This window comes from Epinephelus fuscoguttatus, linkage group LG19, assembly GCF_011397635.1.
Source record: "Epinephelus fuscoguttatus linkage group LG19, E.fuscoguttatus.final_Chr_v1".
Lineage (NCBI taxonomy): Eukaryota > Metazoa > Chordata > Actinopteri > Perciformes > Serranidae > Epinephelus > Epinephelus fuscoguttatus.
The window spans coordinates 12,999,927-13,027,016 of NC_064770.1; the positions used below are offsets into that span (position 1 = coordinate 12,999,927).

The 27,090-nt window shown below is 40.9% G+C and overlaps 1 protein-coding gene across 1 annotated transcript; it reads right to left on the reverse strand.

Moving 5' to 3' along the window:
* Positions 1–2,168: 2,168 nt before the first annotated feature.
* map3k3 (mitogen-activated protein kinase kinase kinase 3) lies at positions 2,169–26,999 on the reverse strand. Its single transcript, XM_049560428.1, has 17 exons — positions 25,651–26,999; positions 18,032–18,100; positions 17,380–17,501; positions 15,768–15,808; positions 15,245–15,344; positions 14,801–14,914; positions 13,922–14,042; positions 13,011–13,144; positions 12,644–12,717; positions 12,401–12,468; positions 11,832–11,927; positions 11,536–11,697; positions 10,608–10,756; positions 8,947–9,078; positions 7,214–7,343; positions 6,881–7,058; positions 2,169–6,119 (listed from the first exon to the last, which is right to left on the reverse strand). The coding sequence occupies exons 2-17, from the start codon at positions 18,033–18,035 to the stop codon at positions 5,891–5,893; spliced, it is 1,854 nt and encodes a 617-aa protein (XP_049416385.1). The 5' UTR covers positions 18,036–18,100; positions 25,651–26,999; the 3' UTR covers positions 2,169–5,890.
* Between the last annotated feature and the right edge of the window lie 91 nt (positions 27,000–27,090).

Genomic DNA, 27,090 nt, shown 5'->3' on the forward strand with positions numbered 1-27,090 from the left:
TTTTTTAAAAAAGTATTGGACAAACTGACCTTACTGATGGTGCTAGAGGAAACGTTAAAGGGAAAGTTCACCCCAAAATCAGGAAGACGTATTTTACCTCTTACCTGTCAATCCAGATTGTTTTGGTGTCAGTTGCCAAGTGTTAAAATTTCAACTGTAGAGATGTCTACCTTCTCTCCATTATAATGGAACTAGATGGCACTTGGCAAGTAAATGCTGCTTCCCTCTGCTCAGTGATACAGCTGAAGGGTGCAGTTAGACACAGGGGAAATTGTTTTTCAATTGTTTTATTTTTTTCGTGCTTTGAGCACCACAAGCTGAGTGCTAGTTCAGTTTGAGAGAAGGCAGACATCTCTATGTCTCAAACCAAAGCAATCTAGACTGATAAGTAGCACTACAGGTAAGAAGGACAGTGTGTACTTTTAATTCTAGGGTGAACTGTCCCTTTAAGTGTTCACCAGTGTGATTACAGTTCATCCTGCGGGGGTTGCCAAATTTCATGGGAGTCCATCCAATATTTGTAGAGAGATTTCACACCTGCTGTTGGCACTAAAGAAAAAGTAAGAGGATTACCAAAGTCAGCTGGACTCATCCTCTGAGGACCACGCCCATTTGTAACAAATTTCATGGCAATCCATTCAATAGTTTTTGAGATATTTCAGTCTGGACCAAAGTGGTAGCTGATATTTCATCACAGAAATGTAACATGTGGAATTCAGGATGAAACTACTCAAACAAATCCTTTCTGACATATAGCATCTAAAGGTTAATGAGTGAGAGGGAAGTAGAGAAGGACAAAGACATTCACAGTGGCCTTGAATGTTAAACAGCTGCAGCTTCCTCTGTTCTGCCTCAATATAGCGGACATTATAAAACCAGACCGCTGTACTTTTCATCCTTTGGAATGTTGGGTATATACTTTTCTGAAAAAGCTGCTTTCAAAGTTAACTTTTACCAATTAGTAGAAAACAAAGAAGGTGCTTTTACAGTGCAGATCCTCTGTACTGTACCGTCTCCTCGTAAAGTGACCTACTCTGTTATTATTCACTGTAACCATGTTAACAGTCTCGAATCTTTCTTTGTCTACTGTGAAAAAACCCAGGGCAAACTAGAATGAATCAATTCATAAAAGGCAATAAAAACCAAACCTGTCAAAAGCAATGCATCTCTGTGTCACGCCAATTCAAGAAAGAGATCCTTTGTTTGATACAATCTGTTTTACCATCTCACAGCCAGACACGCTTGTACGAATCTCTCCTTCCTGTGTCTGCCTCCTGTTTTTCCTTTATGAGAGAAAAAACAGAGGAGGAAACAAAACGAGGGAGAGACAGAGAGAAAATGAGTGCATTAATCAAGTAGCTTCTTACTGCCAACAATGAGCTCAGTCAGCCCTTTATTTACTGGACTCTCTGAGTCTGGACAAGCCACAACCAGTGCAGGACTTAGCACATTCAGCACCCTAGGTACCCCTGCCCCCCAAAATAAACAATTATTATTAATACTATCTTATATTTATTGTATTTATTTCAAACAAGAACAAGTGCTGATGAATTTAAAATTGTAATCAACACAATTGCAATTCATTTTCTCGTATACTTTAATGCTCTCCATACAAACTCCATTCCACCATACCCACCAGTGCTCTAGTATGTTTTCAATGCAATCGTCACTCGCTAATGAACACATTAAGGTGAACTGCACTGTCAGGACTGAAGGTGATGCTCCTACTACAGACTGACCATTAGTGCTCCATCTTTGGATCATTTCCCCTTATTTTCTCAAGTTTTTTTTAGTGTCTGAAAAACAAGATGGTGCAATTTTGGCACCCCCCCCTTGATGGTGCCCTAGTTGGCTGCCTAAAGCCCTCAACAGAGCTTGCGTAATAGAGCTGCTACGAACACCCTCATTACCGCCTTTACTTTTTTAAACAGAATCAAACAACGGTGGCATCATACCGCCAAAGGGTGTGATTTTGGACAGCATGCATCATGGATGCACGAAAGCCGTTATGGGCATGTTGTATAACACAAATGCATTGGCCTCTAGCATGACATATATAATATGCGTCAGGTAGCGCTTTATAAACGATAACAATGGCCTAAAATGGGAATAACAATCATTTACTGTCTCTGTCATATGGCAGCTGATCTTGTCCTATCCTCGGAGGGTAAAGAGCTCCTGGACCTCACTGTTTTTCCAACATTTTTGGCTGCTGTTCTTCTTCTTCTTTGAGTTAGCTGCTTACTGCTAGTAGCTACTTTTAAAGTGTGTCACAAACTTAAGATGTTATCAAACATCACACCCATGCCCTTCATGGTCCCATCCCACTGGCTGCCCCTTTTGCACACACGCCAATGCAGCGCTGTTACTACCTTTGCTGCCGGCTTTAATGCAAGACAACTTTGTGCCCCCATTCTGCAATTGTACCTTTTATTAAGAATGGTGATGCAGTATAACGCTGTGAAATTAACACCTTTAACAAGCAGTGTTAAAGGGGCTTCTGCCACCCTTAGGTAGATCCACCACTGGCCACAACTGTCCTCTTACACGTGTACACAAACTATCAAACATTTTTATAAACAATTTATTTGTTTTGGAGAGAGGACATGACATATATATATAAACACTGTCATTAAACATACTATTCTTTTCTTGCTGTAAAATAAATTTGATACATCAGACTTTGCACTGCAAGTCCTGTCATGATACATAATCATACATTTACATATATAGATCTCTAAACAACTAGCTTGTATTCATTTGCTTACCACAGGGTTCTTTATCTCGCTGTCTTTTAAACAAAATATTATTTTCAACATATTTTAGCTGCCTTTAGCCTGTAGCAGCCCCTTAGAACATTCTCATGTTAGCCTTCAGGCAACGTCAAGCCCTTTGCCCAGAAAATCATTCAATACTGGACGCGTCTGAACCCTGGGATAAACAAAGTCGTCATCTGGGTTGAACAGCGAACTCTGAAATCCAGCACTGGCTCTGATCCTGCTCGTCTTTGGCTCATGCACACCCTTTAATTACATTTCACTAACAACTGAGCTCACACAAAAAATACTCCCAGCAGTTAAAGGTTTCATTCATGAGACCTCACTGATGCGTCAAAGCAAAATGAGCAAATGATACAAATTTTCCATAACCTGTCAGGTAACACTGTCATCTAAATGTATAGCTACGAATGTGTGGAAAGGTTTCTTTTTTTGAGCTGGAACAAAAACCAGGCAGCCAGAGTTCGTTTTCCACCCATTTTTCATTTATAAACCCCAATTCTGTAATGTCTGCAAAACCAGCTGCTTTCAATGATTTACTTTTAATGACACAAAGTCCTGAAAGTATCATTAGATTTGACACAGTCTAGATATAAAAAATATATTTATACATATATATTTGCTTATAAAAATCTAATTGGGATGGACATGGGGATATAAATAAAAATGAAACAATTTTCACATTTGAAGATAAAAAAAAAAAAAAAATCAAATTTGGTAAAGAGAACAAAAACTCCTCAACATTCATTTGACATAAAAGTGCATCTGATTTCAAATTGATCCGTAAGCTAAGACTTCTCAGTCAGGGATGTTTGGGCCAGACACGCATCAACAGATAGGCAAAGGAAATCACTTCCAAATTAAGGCCTTTAGTTTGTATTTTCCAAACCATAAAAAGCACCATCTGCTTTACTTTCACATATAACTCATACCAAGTCTGTAACATAATATTTCATCGGCCCCTTTTTGGCACTTTGTCGGCAATGAACATGAGATACTGAAGAGCCACAATAAGAGGATGGCGGGTAGAGGGATAAGTCACAATGAGGTGAAAGGTAGTACAAGACAGAGGACTCATTTTAAAGGGAAAAATCTTAAAAGGAAAACTCCACTTGTAATCCTCATGCTTTATGTGAGTGGATTATTTGATAAACTGTATTAAAATGCACTGATTCTTGTAATTTAGGCTAGAATTTTGAATGTAGGCAGCCCAAGACTCAACTGGTTAGTTTTACAGGTAGAAGAACGGAAACAGTGATAATTACAGTGAAGCAAGAGAAAATAAAGAGCCTTTGACTTAAATCAGGTGTTGTAGCTGCAAAGCCTCAGTTTGTGCCTCTCATGTTACAATTACTTTTAAGCCACAGAGCTAAGCATTTGTTTTTCTGAAAAATAAATCTTAAACCACTGCGCTGGATGTATTTCGAAAGTTTCAAAAATCCTCTTCTGACCATCTGGACGAAGAAAAAAAAATCCCATTTGCTGCATTATGAACCAAAAAAATACAATAAAGATTTTGTAATAAGTTTGTCAATTTATGTCTGTATTTTCTATCCCAGTAGCTGGACAAGATATGTCCTTGCCATTTTTGTACAACCAAGAAAAACAGTACAGCAAAGATGCTAGCTGGTAATGACATTGTGAACCATATATGTGTACATATATATATATATATATATATATATTTTTTTTTTTAAAAAGTCATCAGTTATATTTGTCTATAATTTCAAATTTAAAAGAGTTAAAAATCTTTTTGCTGTGCAGTAGACTGAATAGTTTTACATCCAAATGCACAGCAGTAAGTGTTGTAAAACACAGATCAAAGATCACCAAGTAATTATTTACACAGAAACAGATGCTTCTCACTGTGACTTGAATGTAACAGAAACACATAACAGACATAAAGGTCCACCGAAGGTACTATCAGTGGAGAAACATATGTATTTAGCTCTTATTATTAAAGATATACTATGCAGGATTTTCTTTAAAAACAATGTATGAATTCATACAGAAGTAATTCCCCTCAATCATCACTTACGACTCCCTTTCAGTGCAGTGCTGTATTTTTCTGCAGAGACTCTGGCCCTCTGCCAGTAGTTTTCTATTTTCTTCTTGTTTTCTATGCTCATGATATTTATGGCCATGTATCCCCAAAGCACTCAGGTGAGATCAGGGTTTTATAAAAAGGTAGCGCCTGGGTGCCAGACAATAAGCAGCAGGCATCCAAGAGACACAGCACCCAAATACGCAAATACAGTGAGGCAGAACGCTGAATGAGTGAATCTGGGGCTGGCTTTTACTTTCGCTTGTGAAGGCGAAACAGTAACAGACAATCCTGCATAGTGTACCTTTAATTTCTACCTGCAAGATTACTAGACCATGGTAAAATATGTAGGGCTCGAACCAAAAAATACCTTGGTGTGTTTAACATTAATTACTGTTCTACTAAACTCCAGTGTAGCTACTCTACACATCTCCATGTATCGTCGCTTCATCTATTTCACTCAATCTACACAAACATGCAGTCAGAACTGCAAAGTGCTTCAATAATAGCTTAGGCTGTTTCAACAGAGCTCTAGTTTAAGGGTTTTCTTTTTTAAAACGAGACAGAGATGAAGTGGAAATAAGGGAACAAACCAATTCACACTGTGGTGACCTGTAGCTTTAAAATGGTGCTGAGCTAGATGTTTAAATGTCAAACACTGTGAGGCTTCCTAGGCTTCAGTTTTTCACAACTGCCCAACATGTGAATGTAAACACAGGAGAGGATATTTTTTGGAGACTGCTTGACTTGAATGATGCTGCCTTTGGAGTGTGTGCGCGTGTTTGTATCTGAGAAAGATCAGCAGCCCACCAGATACTTAATGTTTGGTTTCCCCCTGGTGGTGACTCTTGTAAGAGCATTTACTGGCATTGGTTTTCAAGGCATTGATGACAGTTGTTGTCGGACTGCCTTGTTATTTGGATTTGTGTAAGAAAGGCAGAGGTTCAGTGGGTTAAACACTGACTTCTAGACCAGTTCAACATCTGGATTTCTGCCGTGGATGGCTTTCAGGAAGCTACAGATACTGCTGAGGCTACTCTGTGGTTAAAGTTCAGAAACCAGGCAGGTTTCAGCACAGAATCTGGGAGAAGGGATGTCTGAGCAGCTCCTCAGCACTGGGTCTGTGTTTGGCCTCCACAAAAATGCAGCTTATGAAGTCCTGTGCCTGGTCGGAGGTGTGCGAGGGCAGCCGTGGGTTGGTGGGCTGGGTGGCGATCTTGAATATGGCCGCCATGGCCTCGTATTCAGCCCATGGAGGCTTTTCTGTCAGCATCTCCACCACCGTACAACCAAGGCTCCTGTAAAAGAAATGCAGGATTGTTGCTGCTATAGTTTAATCCGTATAACAAACTGAAACAAATACAACAAACTAGCTGCTCAACAGTAAATCTTTACAGGAATGTTTTGAGTGGAAGCTCTCACACTCGCCCCTCCACCTGTTTGGGAGGTATAAGACCTCCTGGGAGCATTACTCCCCCTCCAGCCCAGGCTGAGAACCTGGAACATACCAACCTCTGTTACAACCTGTCTGACTGGCCTTCAGCCAATCACATCACTCTCTTGCTGGGTCACCACCCAATCACAGATTGCGTAAGGGAATGTAGTCTGCTCTGAGTGTGGGAGTGTGGTAGCAGGCTCCTCGCTTTATTAAAAACTTTCTCATTTGAGCGTACAGAGATTCTGCCACTTAAAGTTTAAGATGCTGGTATTTTCCCTTTTTCACATTCACAAGTCCCACGCAGTCAGCCCCTGGTGACTTAAAACGATCTTGTTGAATAAAGGTTAAGTATTTCTACCCAGTCCCAACATGAACATAACCTTTGTCCCCATTTCAATCTGACTACAGGGATATGCAGGTGTCACTTTTATCAAATTGTTGCTTGAACCTGTAATAAGCAATTATGTCTGCTTTTGTGCATGTGCATGTTTGTAAATCAGTTCATGTTGAATTGAAGTTTTGGATGAACTTCTTGGCTAATATTAATTTAGCTTAACAATGACCTCTGTCCCTAAAAACACTTGCTATGATCAAACTTTAATCTGTATCTCCTGGTCTTACCAGACATCAGCCTTCCTGCCATAGCCCTCTCCACTGATCACCTCCGGGCTCATCCAGTAGGGGGTGCCGGTCACAGAGCGGATGCCAGCGCCAGACATGCAGATGGTCTGCAGCCTCTTGCTGGCACCAAAATCTCCAAGCTTCACGTTGCCCGCTGAATCCCGCAGGATGTTGGCACCTGAGTTGACATGGAACATGTAAATATTAACTCTCACTCGACCCTTTTCACATGCTGTGAAACACAAACATCTTTATATTAAAACACTGTCTAAACATTTATCTAGTGTCTAAACAGTGTGATATAGTCGAGCCGCTGCGGTTTATCAGGACTACCTTTGATGTCCCGGTGTACGATCATGTTACTGTGCAGGTAGGACATGCCCTCCAGGATCTGCCTTGTGTACTTTCGGGTCACGTTTTCTGTCAGTGCCCCGTAGGCCTTCAGCTGGTCTTTGACTGAACCCTGATAGGAAGAAAGCATGTGCTTTACACAACAGCAAACGGCCTGTGAACACATCCAGAGTTTAAGACCAATGCCTCCCATCATTCGAGGTCCGAACCAGGAACACAGATAGTAAAGGAGCCAAGATAAAACCTGGCCCATGAAACACATATTTGATGTGTTCAAAGTATGGGCAATGTGATGGCCCTTTTTGACCCAATAGTACCAGAAATTATGGCCCTGTTTACACATGGTATAAACGTGCGTCGGGGGTGAAAAGTTCACAAGTGAACAGATCTAAGCAGAGGTGAGAATGCACCAAACGCACCCTCAATGCATCTTATGATCCAATCTCTCAGACCACATTTGAAGTTGATCTGGGCCTTGTACGGCCACATTCTTTCAGCAGTGTGTATACTAATGTGTCCTGGGTCAGACTGCCTACTCAGCTGGCACCCTTACTTATTGACTCCGCGCCAGGAGGACTGTCCACAGAGCCGCTCATCTCCTGGCAAACAGTTAGTTCAACATCTGCCTGGTGAGCACAATCTAAACACAGCAGCAGCTGTAAAACAATCCTGAAAATCTCAAACCGACACCAGAACCACACCACTCTGTCATTGAACCCATTAAAAACCGTTAGATGACAGCCATTTAATGCTAACAGCTAGCCCTGTCACTGTGTGCGCGGGCAGACTCAGTTAAAAACAACACATGGTCACTCAAGATGCATGTGGAGATGCATTCTAAAGCCAGGTGTGACTTAGAGCTGTCCACTTGTGAATGGATCACCCATAACGCATGAAAATACCAGTATAAATACCAATATAAACAGGCTCTTTAAGTCCCAGGTACGAACCTCATAAACTTAATCAGGGAGTAAATTTTCCTTTATCGCAATTGTGTTTGTGATTTCACCACACCCGTAGAACAGCAGTGATTAAACAAACAAGAAGACTGATAAAAGATTAAAAACATTTGTTTGCAATGTAATGTAGCATATTTGTGTCATGCCTGAACTGACATGCAGATGGGAGATAAAAATTCCAGAAATGCAGACACAAGGTAGAGTTGATCTGCTTTACCATCAGTTATTTGTAGACCTCAAACTTCAGAAAATCTGATCTGACTCCAAGCTGACTGCTTCAGAACATAACGTCATCTCCCGCTGTCTCTTTATCTCACTATTTCTTTTAGTCTTGTCAAGATGTTGGCTATAAAACTGAAGCCCAGGCTCCAAAACTGAAACAAGGTTACTGAGGTCATAGCTGAGTTCCTAAAAAGGTTCCTGGAAAAGTGTCTGCGGTTGCAAGGAAAAAGTTTTCATTTTATAAACCTTGGGCATAATGTCAGTTGGGAGGAATAGATAAAGCATGTCCAACCACTTTTTGAATGCTTAAATCGCCAACTTAATATCAGTACAAAATGTTACAGTCATGGGAAGTCAGTCTTGCTTTCCTCTTGTCTTTATTTCACGCTCATATGCCTGGCTTAGTTACATCATAACATTAGACTGGACACAAAGACTGAGGTTGCTGAATTGATTTCAAGGTTCCAACTTGTGAAAACAATAATTTCACTGAACCCTGACTGAAGCCATGACATTAAAATTGTTGGGACTCACCCCCGGCATGTACTCCATGAAAATAGTGAGGGTCTTCTCATTGTGGTCCCTCAGACAGCCGTAGTACTGAACAATGCGCTCGTGATGCAAATTTTTCAGCAACTGGATTTCACACTCTAAAGCACTGACCTCCTGCACAGAAACAATGAGAGGCAGGGAAATGACAGTTAAGATTTAGCCACTCAGACATTAAACACAAAAGCTGTCATGTCTGAACAATGCATCTTTGTTGATTTAATGTTTTCATTTGTACACAAAATACATTTTCTGGACACTGGAGCCCCACAGGCTCCGTCATATCTGTTACCACTGATGACAAACAAATGTAACCATAAACACAGGGATGCGACACAGTGATTTATGGCTGCGTATGGAGTTTGCCAAAAGTGAAACTTAAAGCAGAGAGTAAATGAAAGCCAACAGCGCAGTTCCCCAAAAGAAGTTCCTGTGTTTACATCAGAGAATGAGGCCACAACAGAGAGAGACAGAGAGAGGGAAGTCAAAGTAATCCCCAAGTCCCAACACAGAAGCCGGTTTAATAGAAACAACTGATTCACATCTGCTGCAAGCTGAGGGTGGGCGTGTGAGGGGGTGACAGGAGGCCAAGGCAACGCTGACCCGTCACCCCTCACCGCCACCGCTCCCCCAACAACACTCGGCTCCATTCAGATACAGGAAGTGACAGTGCATGTTTTCTCTGTGGACGACAGGAAAACACATTAAAATGGGGAAGAGGGGGGTGGAGGGAGGAAAGAAAACCTCTTCAATACATTCCACTTCTTGAGTTATTCAATTTCTTTCCTGCAGACTATTTATTTTATTTCTGTGTCAGGGGATAAAATAAAAATTTTGTGGCTCAACACCTGACCTGAGAAACTAACTTATATTTCTAAGATAGTTGATTTATAAATGAAATGCTCAGTCAGTTGTGGTAACTACCTGCATTCCAGCTAAATGGCAGAAAAAGGTTAACATGCACAACATATGAGGTCATTTTTTGTGCTTTTACAGTCACAGTGCTGTCATGCTTTGTTGTTAATCAACAAACTGTGGTTTGGTATTTTACAAAAGACTCTAATGTCATCATCCGTGAGTTAAATTGTAAAAGTACTGAGGAAATGACACCATTTCCTGATCAAAACAGCTTTTTAGTGTGCAACCAGAAGTAGCGAGAATTGTTTTCATTATTGCATGCGATGTCAGCAATGAAAACATTTTTTTATGGCTGAAGAAGTAACAAGTGGCATGTCATAAGAGATAGTGGAAATGTTCTCAATAGCACCGGAAAGAGAAAAGAGCATAATGCCTTTGTGAAAACATGAGAACCACAATGATATACTATGCTGTATTTTTCAAAACACAATGTCTAGACTCATACACAAGTAATTCCTCTCAACCGTCACTTATGACCCACTAGAAGTGTGTGACGGTGTATTTTTCTTCTCAGACTCTGCCCTCTGCCTGTATTTTCTTCTTGTTACTGTGTTTGAGATGCTCAGGTGAGTTTGCGACTTTATGAAAAGGTAGCAACCAGGTGCCAGACTGTAAGCTGTGGACATCCAAGAGACACAACAGAGAAAAATACACACATAGCGGGGTAAACAAACAGTAACCGACAATCCTGCTTAGTATACCTTCAAGTATCTTTGTTAGTTTCTCACCTTGCTGGTTTCAGGACTGTCAGGGTCAAACTGGACCTGCTTGGCAGCCAGCTCCCTCCCAGTATCCACATCGTAACACAGGTAAACTCGTCCAAATGCTCCCTGGCCCAGAAGCTTCCCCCGCCGCCACGTCATGGGAGCACTGGGTGCTGAAGAAACACACACACAAACTCAGCTGTTCATTTATGTTTTTACATGAAATAAACAACATGTCCTGCACATCACAAAGAACATTATTTTAACTTTTTCCTCACAAACAGACAGTTTCCTTCAGGTTTTGTGGTAAGCTACTTTAAACAAACCTATCTCTGTACTGAATGCACAAGATTGAAACTGCTATCTGTCTTCTAGAGCTGCAACAATTAGTCGATTAATTGATTAGTCAATTGAAAGAAAATTAATTGCAAACTATTTTTGACAGTGATTTATCATTTTAGTCATAAACATGTCAGTTTGACAAAAGAAGCTATTTGAAGAAATTGCTTATCTGCAAAATTGAAATGAGCATTTTTAAAATACTAAAGTTAATTAATAATCAATTAATCATGAAAATAATGTGCAGATATAATCAACAGTTGCAGCACTACAATCTTCTTATCTACTCTGAATTGTTGCACATTTTTAATGAGGCACAGCAATGCATATGGTACAGTTTACAAAGGAATCCATTTTACTTTCACTATTTTTCTAACCTTCAGTAGCAAATATTACTGACCCGCCTTTTAAATAATGAGCCAAAGATTATTTTCATCCTACTAAAAGTAAATTTTGGGGGAAACACTTTCTACATAATTTGGGCATTGGTATTTGCCCTTAAACAGTGTAATGTATCATCTATTTATCTCATCACAATTTATATCATCCTAAAAAGAGGAAGTGTATATTCTGAGGGACAATTTGTAAAGAGTTTATCTAGATCACCACTCACACTTATGCGGAACAGAACGATCTTGGGGACGGAGCCTGCCCTGAGCATCGACCAGCTGCCAGCTGCCCAAACTCTCCTCGCTGCCGTTGAGCGACCGGCGCGAGGGCACCAGAGTGAACAGGTTGCCCTGGGGGCGACGGATCCGCGGAAACGTCCGTCGGCCTGAAGAAGAGTGAGAAAGAGGCTGGCTGAAGTCAAATATCACATGACGATCAAGAGAGATCAAGGGAGGAAACAGTACAAAGAGAGAGCGTTAGGAATAAGTCACACAGTTGATACGATGCTAATTGTCTTACCTTCACTGTGGTCCTTGTGATGCAGGGAGACGTGGTACCTACGAGGATAGGTGCCTCCTTTCCCTGCTACCCTGTCATACACATGATTCTCCCTGTCTGAAAGCAAATATCCAAAGGTCAAATGTCAGCAGGATTACCCTGTAATAAAACCAGTTTAGCTCAGTTGCACAAAGTCACACAACATTCACGTGAGCCACTTAATTATTCTCCTTTGTATCTTACACTTATGAAAAACAAGACAGATCTGGACTTGAAATCACTGTTTGCATAAATTTCTTAATCAAATAAGTGATGTTGTACCCTTAGCTTTTATATAAGGCCTCGGCAGACAAGTAATTATGTTCATAGTTTGATATAAACACAAACTTTAATGTATCTCTCACAACTTGCAACCTATAGACAATAGAAATCTTCCACCATGGTGACCTGAAGGTTTAAAAGAAGCTTGAAAGTGGCTGTCACAATGCTTTATCCCCTAAGATGCGAGTGCACTGCTTTGACACAGCATTCCCATGTGGTTACTGGGAAAATTAAACGTTGGAAGAAGCTTTTCTTTTAGCTGCTCTCACCTGAGCACTCCTGACGATTATCAGGGTAACTCTTGGCTCTGTGCATGCGAGACTTCCTCAGCGAGGGGCTGTGAGAGAGGAGAAGAAAGGAAGAAGAGCGAGAAATGTTAAGAGACCGTATTTAGGTTTTTATACAGAGCAGGTTGCAGTAATTTCAATTTTGCAAACACCAATTATAGGAATGCAACAGAAAGACAATAAAAGATGTAATGAGTAGTGACTTCCTGGCAGTTTGTTTCTCACCTGTCTGAGTTGCTGTCCAGAGACTGACAGCTTCCAGAAACAGAGTTTTCTGCACTGCTCCAGGGATCCAACACCTGCACAGGGCACAATGAAAAATGAAGGGTGTGTATGCACATGTGCTGTGTACACATGTCTCAGTGAGAAAAATCCATCCTAAAATGGAATTTATATTTATTTATATATTTCATTTTTTCCAGAAAGGCTATTACAATGTCAATAAAACTTCAGAAAACGGGAAAAGGCTTCCAGCTTTGACGACGAGTTGTTTATATGATCAAATCTCAACAGTCTCTCAGGTCATAAACACACCACATGATTCCCACTTTAAGGTGGCTTTCTCCCCATTAATAGTGAAGCTATGACTCACACACTGATCACTGGTCTCAGGGATGAACTCCCCCTCACTGTTTATGCTGGTGTATGAACCTTGGCGGGCGATCCTCTGCTGGCGTTCAGGTACGTAGCCAGGAGGCGGTGAGCTACGCCCCGTGTTCTGAGAACCTGTAATGAGACAGCAGTTATGAGAATAAAGGAAAATAGCATGTAAAACAATATCTGGACTTTGCCTGAGGCCTAAAAAGTGTATGAAAATGTTAGCAGCAATGTGCTTTGAGGGACATCAGTTGGAAAAACTGCTTTGCAGAATATCTGAAACAAACATTTAATTTTTTCCCATGTAAAGACAGCGCAAGAGCAAACATGCAGTATCTGAGACTCACACACCTTACATCGACGTGAAACTTCTGTTACAATGCTGTCATGACTGTCAAAAAAACCCTGAATATTCAGTGGGGCCCTCTCTCCAAATAAAAGTGTTGATTTCTTCCAGTGACCTAAAGGAGCTGACTTTAATATTTATGGCCCGGTGCTGTCAAAGTCCAGCTCTCAAGCCCTCCTGCAGCTACTTCATCCTAAACCAGGCCACTGGTCCACCACCAGCATTCTGTAATCTGATTGGCTGCCATCCAACAGGCATCATCTAGTGATAGTGAACAGGAAAAGGAAGTGGACCCATTGCTAAAAGGGGAAGCCAAAGAAAGAACAGCCAGAGAGAGAGCGAGAGAGAAGGCGACAGACAGGGAAATCGAGGTCATGAAAAAGAAGTTGTTCGACAGTTTGACAACACGACAGCTGAACTACCAGCAACTGAATATTAACAAAATGTTGAGGCTTCTGAGAAAAACAAAGCGTCTGCATATCCATCTGTGAATAAGTGTGTGAATCATGTTGCTGCAGAGAGATCAGAGAGGAGTCTGAATGACAGGTGAAGACATGTACCAGTTGATAGGTGGCGCCCCCTGGGCTCGGAGGACTGATACACTGTGCTGACGTCTCCAGTGGACTGGGAGGACTTGATCCTCACCTGCTTGCATGGCACATGGTGGGAGGGGGAGGAGGCCTGCAGTTGAAACGAAAAAGGGAGAACAAGGGGTTTAAAAAGACTTCAAAATATGATTAAAGTCCTGTTGTCATACAGTGCACTTGTTTGCCAATATATGTATAAAAAAAAAATAAATAAAAAATACAAAAAAATATTCTTATGTTCTTGTATCAAATCCCAATCATGTTTTCTTCCTGTAAAGCAAAATGAGATGCTTATGTGAGCTAGTACCAACAAATTTCAACTCATAATACCATAACATCTCCCAATCAATCAGTCTGCAACTTTATAGATTAAGTTAGCTAGCTAGCAACAGCACAGTACCTGGGTTTGTTTTCCAGCTACAATTTACTCACATGACAATTATAATTTTTTCTTTCAACACTGGGTTGTGTTGTTGACGTGCTAACTGGCTAAATAGTGTCTTGAATCTATCCTATCGATTTTCCAGTTTCCTTTTTTTAATGACGAATACAGAGCACCTCCACTTACTGGTATAGAAATTTTTCCCTCTCACATAACCGCAAAACATACGTGCTAATGGGCCATTGGCCGTAGTCTTTGTAGGTACAGTACTGAAGCTAGATACTCTTGAAATGTAGTTCCATCTGGACTTCACATAACCTTTGTGTCAGCTGGCCAGCTCGTGTAATGTAAATATAATGAGGAACTCTGATTTTACACAACATGGCTCTGTGGTGAAGAAATATCAGTGGTGCAATGGTCCGCTGTAATTACGCACCAAGTGTGTGCGCTTTTGTGTGTGTGTGTCTCACATTGCTGTGCTCCTGAGTGAGCAGCAGGATCTTGATGCTCTTCATGTTGGAGCTTCTGTCCAGCAGGTCGATTGCCTTGTCTAGGTCATCCTGATCTCGCAGAGGGATGGACAACTGCGAGGATAAAGGAAAAACATAGAAACATACAATCAATAACATATATGCACAGTCACATATCAAGATTCACAAATATACAAAGGCTTTTTCAAATATACAAATATTTAATCAATACATGACATACGTAGATGCAAATATACATGCAGATATGTGCAACAATTAGGACCAAAATCAAAATTCCTTTTCAATTCAACTATGGAAACACACACGTTCATATTTAGACATTTTTGTGATTCAATTTCCATGATTGATTTACTGGTTAGTTCATTTTTCAAGCAAAAATACCAAAGATTCAAAGAACCAAAGGTTCCAGCGTCTCCCTTTTACCTCATTGTTCATATAATGCAGGTCTAGCTGCTGGCCAAAGACAACCTTGACTTTCTGCTGGATTTCATCGAACTGCACGGGCCTCCCAAACATCAGGATCCTACAGAGAAATCACACAGACAGACAGATTATGAAGAGATTTGTACTGGCTGTGAAGGAAACTCCTCTTGACTTACATGCACATGTGCAGGCAAAATACACACAAGCTGCTTTTTTTAGTGCGTGCAGATTCCTCTAAGTACACCTTGCATATTTGTGGTTTGCGCTGGCAGCCACAAGCTAACCACAGTCCTTTCCCCTTTATTCTCCAGCTCACATACCAGTCTGAATTAAGTGCTGGAGTGGAGTCTGAGATGTGCTCTTTCTCATGAACTGGAACATGTGACAAGAGCAGCATGCCTGAGTGAGTGTGTTTATGTCTTTGGTGTGCATTTATGCTCTCTCTTACTATAGATATATTCACGAATGTTTGTGAAATACCAACACATACCACACAACATGCATGTAAAAAAACCAAGCTCACCTCCGCTCGCCTGAGAATTCAAACTTTATCCTCACATCGTCCTGAGAGAAAACAGAAACAGGAAGGTCAACGTTAACACTAAAAAAATAAGCAAAATGACGATCATAACTGTCAAAGATGTTATTTTCCCACAAGGAAAGACTTAAATACTGATTTGCACATGCACTGGCTTCACATGTTGGCCTCACACATTTGCTGGTAAGATATTGCACTCTGCACCTCCTCTGTTGCTACTTCATTTGTAAAAACCCATTTCCACTTATAACAAGACCAAACCTAAGTTATTGAGGTGGGAAAATGGTGGAGACTGTCTCTCCCAGGGGGACAATCTTTGGTTTTAAGAAAACACTGGATTGCTGGAGTTGTCTGCTTTGGCTATTCTCTGAGGCTGCTGCTGCGGTAGAAAGCGAGGGTGGATGGGCTACTGGCCACTTTTCCACACGGGCGGAATATATTTTTAGAGAAGAAGTTGAAAATAACTGGATTTAATGAATTTGTAGGTGGCTATCTTGGGAATCTGTCTGTCATTATGCTAAATTAGCTAACTGTGTGGGCTACAAGAAATACTGGAAGAAACAAGAACACACTTGAATGGGTGATACTGAATTATATGGTTCTTTATTATAGCAGTGGTCTGAAATCTAAACTCTAGAGTCGACAAACCTGTAGTCATGAAGAAAAACATTATTTTGTCAATATTTAAGGCCCCCCTGACTTCTAAATTTAGCTTCATTCCTACTACAAATGAAAGACAAATCTCTCCCTATGTGTTTAATTTTCTTCACAGCTATGCAAGTGTGTGCAAATGGAGGGTTTAAGATTTATGCTGTGGACAGAAGACCGTCCACTGCCTGCTAGGTTTACCACGCATCAACCTCACCTCAAATAAGTATTTCACTGCCGGAAAGAGGGTCTGGACCAACAAACACTCCTGCTGTTGGGTGACCTAATGTGAGTAAACAATATGGCAGCTAGCTGGTATCAGACAATCTCTAATTATGGTTAAGCAGTAGGCTAAAATGTGTTTCTAAAAACATTTCAGGTGAGAAATAGACAACGCAGTTACAGAATCTCGGTTTATATTTGATCAGTACTGCTTAGTTGCACCATTTAATCTAATTTTGTCAGCCTCCGTTTTTATAATACAGTTAAGAAATTCTTGTATTACAGCCAAACAGTGCACTAAAACATGTTTCAGAAGATATTTTTGGTGAGAAATAGGCAATATAGTGACAGAACAAAATGCATGGGTGTTTTGTGGGGTTAAACCTGGGAGCTTTGGGTTTCAGGGTCTCCCTAAACACCTTGCTACATTGCTTCTTTAGAACAACACTATTAAAACCACTTCAGATTCACTTAATCTTAGGAAAACTTTCATAACATGGGTGCTTACTCATGGGACTAAGATGTTCGAGCTTCAACTCACAGTTCAATAACTGAGCATTCTGACTTATGTGAAGCCTGGATAATAACAAAAGCATTACCCTGTCAGTCAGCACCATTTCTATTGTTCCTGAGTTTAAATCCTGGTTTATGAGGAAAACTCTACACAAGCTCGAGCTTCCAAACCATCTTAAGTCTTCTTCTGAAATGTTTTGTAGCTTTAACGCACCTGTCTGTTGGCCTGGGCCGGTGCCTTGGGTTTGCCGCTGTCATACGACAGCACAGGCTGGCGCCGTGTCATCTGGAGGGCAACCAGGTCCTTCATTATAGAGTGGAGAGCCTGCCTCTCATCTGAAGAGGATAATGGGTTGGGAAAAATACACAATTAGAGTATGGATTAGATAATGGATGGCCTCTGTATGTCCGTATGTCAGAAAGAGAGAGATATGAGCCCCTTGCACTTAGTCCTGCGCTAAAAGGTGTGTGCAAACAATTAGTCAGTCATCTTTGACTACAGCTGTATCGAGACTATCCCGTGACAGGGTATTAGAGGCAGGGAAGGACTGCAGTGTTTTTCATATGCCTATTCCCATGTTTGATCTCAGGGCAAGCTCTGCCTTTGCTGGACTAGCTCACGAAGACAAAATATTCTCCTTGTGTAGCTTGGACAGACATCATACAGCCCCGGGGCAGTGGAGAGAACCAGAGCCCTATCTCCATAACGCCGAAAACCAATCCTTCACCCGACAGTGTCTGGAGCAGCAGCTCGCACAGGCTTTGGCCTCAGGGATAGTGTTTGGTGTGAGTGTCTGTTTTTATCTCATGCTGTGTGGAAACCATGCTCTAAATGTCTGTCTAGGATCAGAATGTAGGAGACTTACTCATTGTGGCAATATTTGCGTATGTGGTCAACAAACAAGTCTTCAGAAACTTGCCAACCCGCCCACAGCCTGCAGAGATAAAAACAGAAATCAATTAGTTATAAGAGAAAGTGTGTAATAACTGGTGCTGGCACTATTCTTGTTCATAGTTCTTTTGCTTGGAGACAGAGCAGAAGGATGTGAGTCATTGAGTCGGACAGGAGATGACATATGACAAAGGTTATCAGCCAGTCTCTCAAAACTTGTCAGTATGCAAGTACCTCAGTCCATAAAAAAATCACAGTGGTGGTAAACATTACAGAGATAGAGAGGTCATAAGAACAAGGGAATTACCTGAAGGCTTGCATGACAAAGAGGCTGCACGGCTGTTATATGGTATCTAGGCAATTAAATCACATGATAGAGTGTTTTAATCTGACATTAAACAGAGAACCTAATTTTCATTTACAGCACAGACCATTTTTTCCATGCATAATTCCTTGCAGACATGTAAAAAAAAGTAACCTAAGTCTGCAGAACACATACCTAAAGATTTCTCTGACTGAGTGAATGAGAAAGTGTGCAGTGCATGTGTGAATGTGTGTTGTGTGTTTTGCCCATGAGAAAGAATGACAATTGGAAACGGCTGAAATTCAAGCTGCACTGGCAGCGATCAGTCTGGCACGCTTCATATGGGAAGAATGTTTTTTACTGGGAGTTTTTTGCCATTTTAAATATCTACCAGCTTTAAACTTCTCTGATTGTACGAGCTGCAGAAACCCCCCAACTCAGCTGCGTTATAGCTCCATTGTTGAATGTTAACAGGGCAATATTATCCAGTTCAAGGCGTCAACAGCACTATAAACTGAGGCATTTCCTTCAATGGAGAGGGTTTCCCCCAAATTTGTACCAATAAACCATTGAATTTAAATTAATTCAACAAAGGAGAACACAAAAGGACTCTTGTGTTCTTGAGACTCTGAGGTCCTTAAAGAATAAACTTAGTTTTCACAGTTACAGTAGAAGATGGACAAAAATTGGCTGGTGAAGCAGATATGGCTGACTCACCACTTAAAACAAAAACAAAAGACAATCACTCACCCATCAAATCAGAGACTTAACTAAAATAAACTAACTCTTCCAGAGATGAACAAACTTTTTCTCTCTTTATTCCAGCACATCAACTCAGGTATCTGAGCTCTCTTACAAACTTTCAAAATCTTTATATCTCACTGCGTAAAACTCCTTGGGATTATTTCCATGCACAGTAACTTGAATTAAGGAATTTCTGTGGCACGAAAAGCTGATAAGGCAACCAATTGCAACTAAATGCATGTAACATCTATACAGAAACTGTCACGTCTGGCCAACACTTAGTTTGCTTAATAGGATCAGAATCAGCACAGATAGCATTCCAGTGAGCAGTTCATCCCTAATCTTTACCATAACATTATTGTTAGGTTACAGCATATGTTGTAAGTGTGCCTGGATGATAACTCCATGTTTGGCCTGACCATGAGCCAAGTTACATATACATATGGCCATATTGTGTCACTACAAATAAGATTAGCCTCTCAGTAATGTCCATGACTGGCTTTAAGTTGTGGAAAAGAAAGAGATATAAACCAGAGTCTTCTGTAAACACAGCAGGTGCTTCGATTCGACATGTGCTTCACCTTGCCAACCTTGCATTGCAATTCTTTTTTGACAGATTATGTTTTGATGCAGAAAAGACAATAATCAGAAAGTAATATCCCAATTCTCGACATTATGATTGCCCCTAACAGTTTTGTAAGAACAGGCTGTGCATTGGTGAAACGTAATGAACGTTAACATTTGTGTCTTCATGTGTTACTACTATTGTATTAACAAAAGATAATGGAAGTAAATTCATCTGATTATTTTAACTGTGGATCATTACAAATAAGCTATTTTTTAAAAGTAGCAAGTAGGGCTGCAAAATTAATTGAAACTTATCAAAATAGCAATATGGCCAAGTGTAATATCCAATTTTTTTTTGATTTAGGTAAAATGTCTCAAAACATATCATTATGTGTCTCTATATTGAGGTTTTTTTTCGGAGGGAATGGGTTGTGATGTTCATGCTACATTGAAAAACTTAAAATGAAATATAAAAAAACCCAAACAAAAACAACATTAGTAAACGATTATGAGTGAAGCATTGTGGTGCTACGGAGATGCTCCGGCCAACAAATCATATTCAAGATGTAAGGGAACATGCTTCTTTGGTACAAACGACCCCAGCAAAAATCACATCGTTACCATTTCTATACTTTTTTCAGTATAAATAAAATGCAAAGATTATTTTTCCCACCAAAATCACAAGTAGGGAGAAGTCATACAGTGAGAAAAACTAAATCATGTATATAAGAAAAACTAGAACTACCATCACATGGTTGTATGTATCCGTGAACCAGTCAAGTTGCAAAGTTGCAAGTTGCAAAACATTATGATGTCACAAGTTGGCCTTTGACCTTTTGCATATAAAATTTCATCACTTCATCAGTATATCCTATTGGACATTTGTTTGAAATTTTGTCTTAATTAGAGTACAAATTAGTGTCTTGCAGCCAAAAACACATTTTGTGAGGTCACAGTGACCTTTGACCACCAAATTCTAATCTGTTCATCTCTGAGTCCAAGTGGATGTTTGTGCCAAATTTGAAGCAACTCCCTTAAGGCCTTCTTGAAATACAACGATCACAAGAATGGGATGGACGATGTATTGATGAATGGACATACATACACATGGCTGTAGTTATACGGACAACCTGTAAACATAATGCCTCTGGCCACAGCTACTGGTGCAGAGGCAAAAGAATTTGATGCATCAGTCATTTTATAACTGCAGCGTAGCCTTCTGATTCAGAATAAGATCAAATCGTGAGATGCCTAGAGATTCCAAACGCAAGTAGTTATGTGCCTCCTAAGCCTAGAGAAGTAAGGACAACATAACCAACAACAACAACAACAACAACAACAAAACAGAACAGGGAAATACCAGAAATCAGGATGAACAGTGTCTGAGGATGGGGCCTACAGAAGGGGTTACAGCTGTCTTTCTGGGGGAAGATTTGCACAGTCAGAAGGCTGTCTGAGAAGTAAAATGAGCAGCATCAGTACCTGAGGCAACTCACTGACTCTGAGGATTTCTGGGTAATAATCACCCACAGGAATGCCGGGCATGTCCGTCTGTGGTCGGCGGAGAGTTGCCACGTTGCTTTCAAGCTTCCGCCGCGCTCATGTTCCCCTGCCAACAGACTAGGTGCCAAGTACTTTTGTCCTTCAACCCTTCGAACTTCATGCTTGTGCCATATAATCCCCTACTACTGTGCGCAATAGTTGCATGGATTTACAGTCACTTCAGGACACTCAGAGCCATTATCTCCTCTCGACACACAACATGTTTTGCAAAGAGAATAGTAGAGGTGCTGGATCAGGAGAGAAAAGCTCAAATTGTGCATCTCAAGGGGTCCTTGTTGTCAACAACACAACAACAACTAACCTCTCTGTCCATTCCCCCAGCTACCCTCTTCTCTCCCCTGCTTTCCTCATTTTAATTACCTCCCAGGCGGAATGTGGGGAATTCAATGCAGAAGGAGGCTGTGCTCTACCAGTTCAGTCAGCTGTGCCCACTTTATTTTCCTTGTATCACATTTCCAGGACTAGCAGGATTTACATGGATTTTCCTCCCCCCTCTCTTCTCTGTCTGCTTTGAGAGGTGTTTAGTCTGAGGCTGTTTTTCCCAGCCACAGTTCTTACTCTGTCTCTGGCCAGTCATGCATCTGGACTCAGCGCTTCACGGCAAAATCCCCAGGCCTGATGTCTCTCCTGTTTCAGGTGCACATGTGTTTTGGGTTCAGGGTAACCCACCACATTTAAATATTGCAATCTCGACAACTTGCTGGTACTTGCCTGGGGTAAAGTTTCAAGTGCCCTTTGTAGTGTTTTAATACATACATACATGCAGATGCATTCAAAAAAAAAAAAAAAAAATCTCAAGGAGTTTTGTAAATGCTATTCTTCGTGTTCAGATAGCAATATGTGAAGGTCAGAGAAAAGTTAATAAAGACAAAAGAGGAGGGCCTTCTGTGGTCCATACCTGCATATGCTTATGTTGACCATGAAACTATCAACAACTATTTTTTGTCATCCAAAGAAATATGTTTATTATAACCCACTACGACAGTATCACATGCAGTGGCGGGCAGAAAGGGGGGCCATGGCCACCTTAAAAATAACTGGAGGCTGATATTACTGTCTTTAAGAGGCTGTGGTATGCTCATTTTTTAAGCTAGGGAAGGCAGAGGTAACTTGTGAAACAAGACAACCTCAGGCATCCATTGGCACCAACCATGTCAGCATAGCTTGTCAGGAAGAGAGCTAAATAAAGCTCTAAATTTTGGCCAGAAATTGGCAAGAATTCTCAAAGGGGTCCCTTGAACTCTCACCTCAAGAGATCTGAATGAAAATGGGTTCGATGGGTACCCATGAGGCTCCCCTAAACTTGAGAAGGCTTGTTCTCTGTAAATGTTTTGTTCCTTCTAATCAAGGTAGACCTTCAAACTAAAGCTATATATTTGTCTTTTTAGGGAAAAGGACCACCAGCCTATTTTCAGTTATGGCTCTTGGTTTTGGGGTGCCAACCCAAAATTTTCAGGGGCCCCATCTGGCCACCCCTATGGAAAATTTCTGGGGGTGCCACTGATCCCATGGAGGACCAATTTGAAATTTGTGTAAATTTTGGTGAGTTATAGGGGATATTGGAGGTTTTGGTGACAAGTTATTAAAGTCATAAATCTAATCACCCACTGAGGTAAACATTCAGACACTGGTATTGACACCACCTTACCAGATATGGATATATATTTTGGTGTGATGCGTTAGTAACAATTGTATTTATTTTTGTTCTTTGCTTCATCAATTAACACAAAAAAAATCACATGAGCACATTTAACAGTTTAAAATTCAGTGCCACTGTAGGACTTTTTAACTGATTCCCCTTTATTTACTAATCAGGGAACTGGTTTTGTAGTAATCTGCCAGCCTTAGCAAGCTAGTAGCTCATACTGTACTTCCATGCATACAATGCTACATTCACATAAAATGGGAATAACTTTATCAACTTCAGTTTAAAGGGCCAGTGTGTAAAATGGGTTGAAAACAGTGACATCAGTGGTCAAATTCTAGATTGCAGGGCCCCTCCCGTCGGGTAAATGACAGTGGCCTCATAGGGACAAAAAGCCTTGCGCACGAGTTTTTCAGGAGTAGGTCTATCTAGCGACGAGGTGAATATTTATTTGGAAATCTAAACCATGTTACGATATTGTAATGAATCACTTACGAGCAGGAGACCAGAGTAGTGTTCGGGGAAAAAAGCCAGCTTATTTGAGCACTCCAAAAACTCTGGTAACACTCCAAGGGGTAAAAGACTCTGTCCCAAACTCTGACTCTTCTAGCGTAACAGACACACTTCATACACACATACTCGTTTACATTACCAAGCGGGTACCCCCTCCCCTCTCTGCTCCGCCAATCTCCAGCCCGCACACTGACTGACAGCGTAGCCGGTAAACAGTGCTCAGCTGTTGATTTAGCCTAGCAATATCTCCGGACTATAGTAGCTGCAATGGACGACTTTGAACGCGATTTTGAAGAGTTTCTTGTAGTGGACACAGACCCAGAGCCATACCTGTTTGAGCCGGAGCATACAGATGAGGAAATCCATGTGTTTGATGCTGAGCGGGTGAGAAGAGAGGCTGAATGCACAGAATGGGATTCGGTGCTACTGCTGCCATTGCTGGGGAGATATATCATCAGGAGGAAAAGCACTGCAGAGAGTGCATCACAAGGAGTGAAGTTGCGTCTTCTTTTCCTCGCAGATGACGGTTTGGGTTCATTCTCTCCTGTTGCGTGGTAAATGTGGTCCATTCGCAAACTTTATAACTAAAAAAACTTTTCACGACTCTCTATCGACGAACTACTGACACTCTCTGCTGTTTCCTCCTCCTTCCTTCCTTCCGCTGTCTTCGTTGGTTAATTTATACAAGCGAAACACGTTCTCTGGCTGGCTGGATTGTCCGCTCGGTCTGCTGTACATACATGGCGGCGCAAGATGGCGACCTCTCTAAAGCAAGGCCCTTGCTATTAATATATATATAAAAGCATAATTATAAGGCTACAAAAACCAAACAAATTTTATTTTATAGCTATTATACTCTTGTATAAACATATTAATGAGTAGAATATTCAGATTCAGATTCAGATTGACAATAAACCATGCCAAATATTACACACTGGCCATTTAAAGACTTTAAGCAATGACTTGCTGTATCTACATAATTGTATCTCATTCGGTGCATTGATAAACACTAAACAACGACTAAATCAAAGTTATTAATACTTTCTGATGTTGTTTAAGACTTGTTTACATCCATATTGCTTGTCAACACAGCTGTCAAACTGGCCTGTTCAAGTATATCCAATTACTATCTGTATTGTAGGGGAGACTGGGGGCAATTGTGACATGTTTTGGTTTTGATGTCATCACTCAAAAGCCTCTTGACCTATTTGGTTAACCAATTTTGAAGAGTATGAGACATCGGTTTGTTTTTTGGCAGGCAGAGAGGAACCATCACAGATCATGTGCACTAAGTTTCAGGATTCTGCCTCATTTCTGATTGGTTGATTAATTCTGATATTGGGATGTCACAATTACATCCGGTTTCCCCTATAATCACATGCATGTTTTCCCACACTTAACAAATAAAGGCCTATATTTTGTTAGTATTACATCGGAGTTCATATATATTAAAGTAAAAGGCATATGCTATAGACTACAATTAGCTTTTTATTGATTTTGACTGTAGGTGTTTGTTTATTGATGGTGTCAGAATGTATCGTGTTAATATTTCCCCTTTGCTGCTCTGAAACTCTCAAATGCCTTATAAGCTGAGTTATTGCACCTCATTTAAATGATGCTTCAGGTACCCGGACTGCTGTTAGTGTACCAGTCTCATTTACCATTCTGCAATTAGTCACTTTAAACCCATACTAGCTTGTGGCTGTTTTAATCAATTACTATTGTATTTAGTTTGTGATTGCTTTGTTAAATCATTCATTTTTCAGTGCAGCTGTAAACAGGGTCATGCAGAAGAGGATGCATGCTCAGCCAACCATTCTCATGTAAATGAAGGTAACTGGTGACATTAAGGGGATTTTAAAGCAGAGTCGGTGCATGGTGGACACTGAGGTCATGCCCTCTGTACTTTTTAGGGAATTTAGAAGCTTAAGGAACTACAACTTTTACAATGTATACGCTTTTTTGAAAACATATTCCAACATTTTCACTCTCAATGTATTTCTAACCACTTTAGGATCAACAAAGATTAAATTATTGACCTTAATGATGGAAAATTATTCTTTGAATAACAAAAACATGTTGCATACTTTGTTTTTAGGTTGTACTCAAGGATCTCAGGACCCCTACATATCATAAAAACCTGACTACAGTCTTCTTTTCCAGTTGAAAACGTCTTACAACTTTCCAAACAAGACCTGAATGCAGCACAATTCACTCATCATATACCTGTCATCCCTGTCACGTGCACAACCCTCACCTGTCACCTTGACAACCTTCGTTGGGACAAGACCAGGCTTGTTTCGCGTGCAGCCGACAGTCGGTCACCGGTGTCTCGCGGTAGGGATGACGCAGTAGGTCCGGCCGTTGCTCACGTCCATCGGAGCCCTCAGTCAGACCGACACACCGGGGAGCGTGTGTGAGAGTATGGGCGCCATGGCGGGGCTGACCCCCCCAGGTAGCTCGTCTTCTTCAACGGAAAATTAAAGCGCTCACACACACGGGTAATTTCCAGGTAGTAAAAACAAAAACATCAGACAGCTGGGAGCTTTACAGAGAAAATGTTCCGATGGAAAAAAGCCTACATCGGGCTGCTCCAGCTGTGGCCCAGAGACAAACTTCTGCTCCGCTGCAACCTCGGATCTTTGGAAAACTTAAATTTCCAAAACATTGTCACATTTGCCACACACGGTATCTACACTTTCAGGCTCGCAAGCCAGGGAGCTGTATCCCATAAAACACGAACATTAAACTACCAAACAAGGTGTAACAATAACCGTGTGGCCTGTATGAAATCCATTTCTGAGAAACAGCTCCGCCAGAGGAAAAGACCGACCGATTTCCGTGATTACAGCCTCTCTTCCTGCTAAGTTTGCAGATTTTCCTTCTCTGTGTTGCCAGGTTGGAGTCCAAAATAATCTAGGCTGCAGATATCTTTACTTTGCATACAACTGCATTACACTGCAACTTAATTATGGCTATAAACATACACATGTAAGAACACATAAAGGCCTATAAAAACAGTGCAGGGGGATTTGATTCAGTCATGATGGAGTTCAAACTTGTAGCAAAAACTGACTGAAATGACACTAGCAGAAACAAATCTACACGTATAGTGTTAATATACATATAAACTCAAATGATTCATATGTCAAAAGAAGCCAAGTATGATAAACTCCATCGGTGTTTGCACTCCGCAGAGCTTCAGCTCTTACATTACGGTTCCTGAAGTACTAATGAAAGCTCCTAACAGATTTTAATATGAAAAAAAACGCAGTCTTTACTGAGACACAGAGATTTCGTGCGTTTTCTGTTGGCTTACAGCAATCCACAACTTTCCCCCAAACCAAAACAAAGTAAGAAACAATCTTCAACCGAATACGTCAAACTTCCTGACAGAAAAAAATATCGCCACCGGAACCCGCTTTTAAGCTTCCAACAAGTCGTGAAAACTGTACTCCAAAGTGGCGTCCGTGTTTCCCAAATGCTTCACTCTCCGTCGTCCATACGTGTGTAATAACATGGATTTATTCCCAGGGGGATTTCTGGTTACTAAACTATCTAAATAAGCGCCGTGCAGCTGCGGGAGCGCGCCGTGTCGAAGTCTTTCTTCGGGCGCGCGCACGATATTATTAATGGGGCGGACCAGCTGTGACGTAGTTCAGCCTTATGCTGCCTTCAAAGTGACAGGAAAATCGGA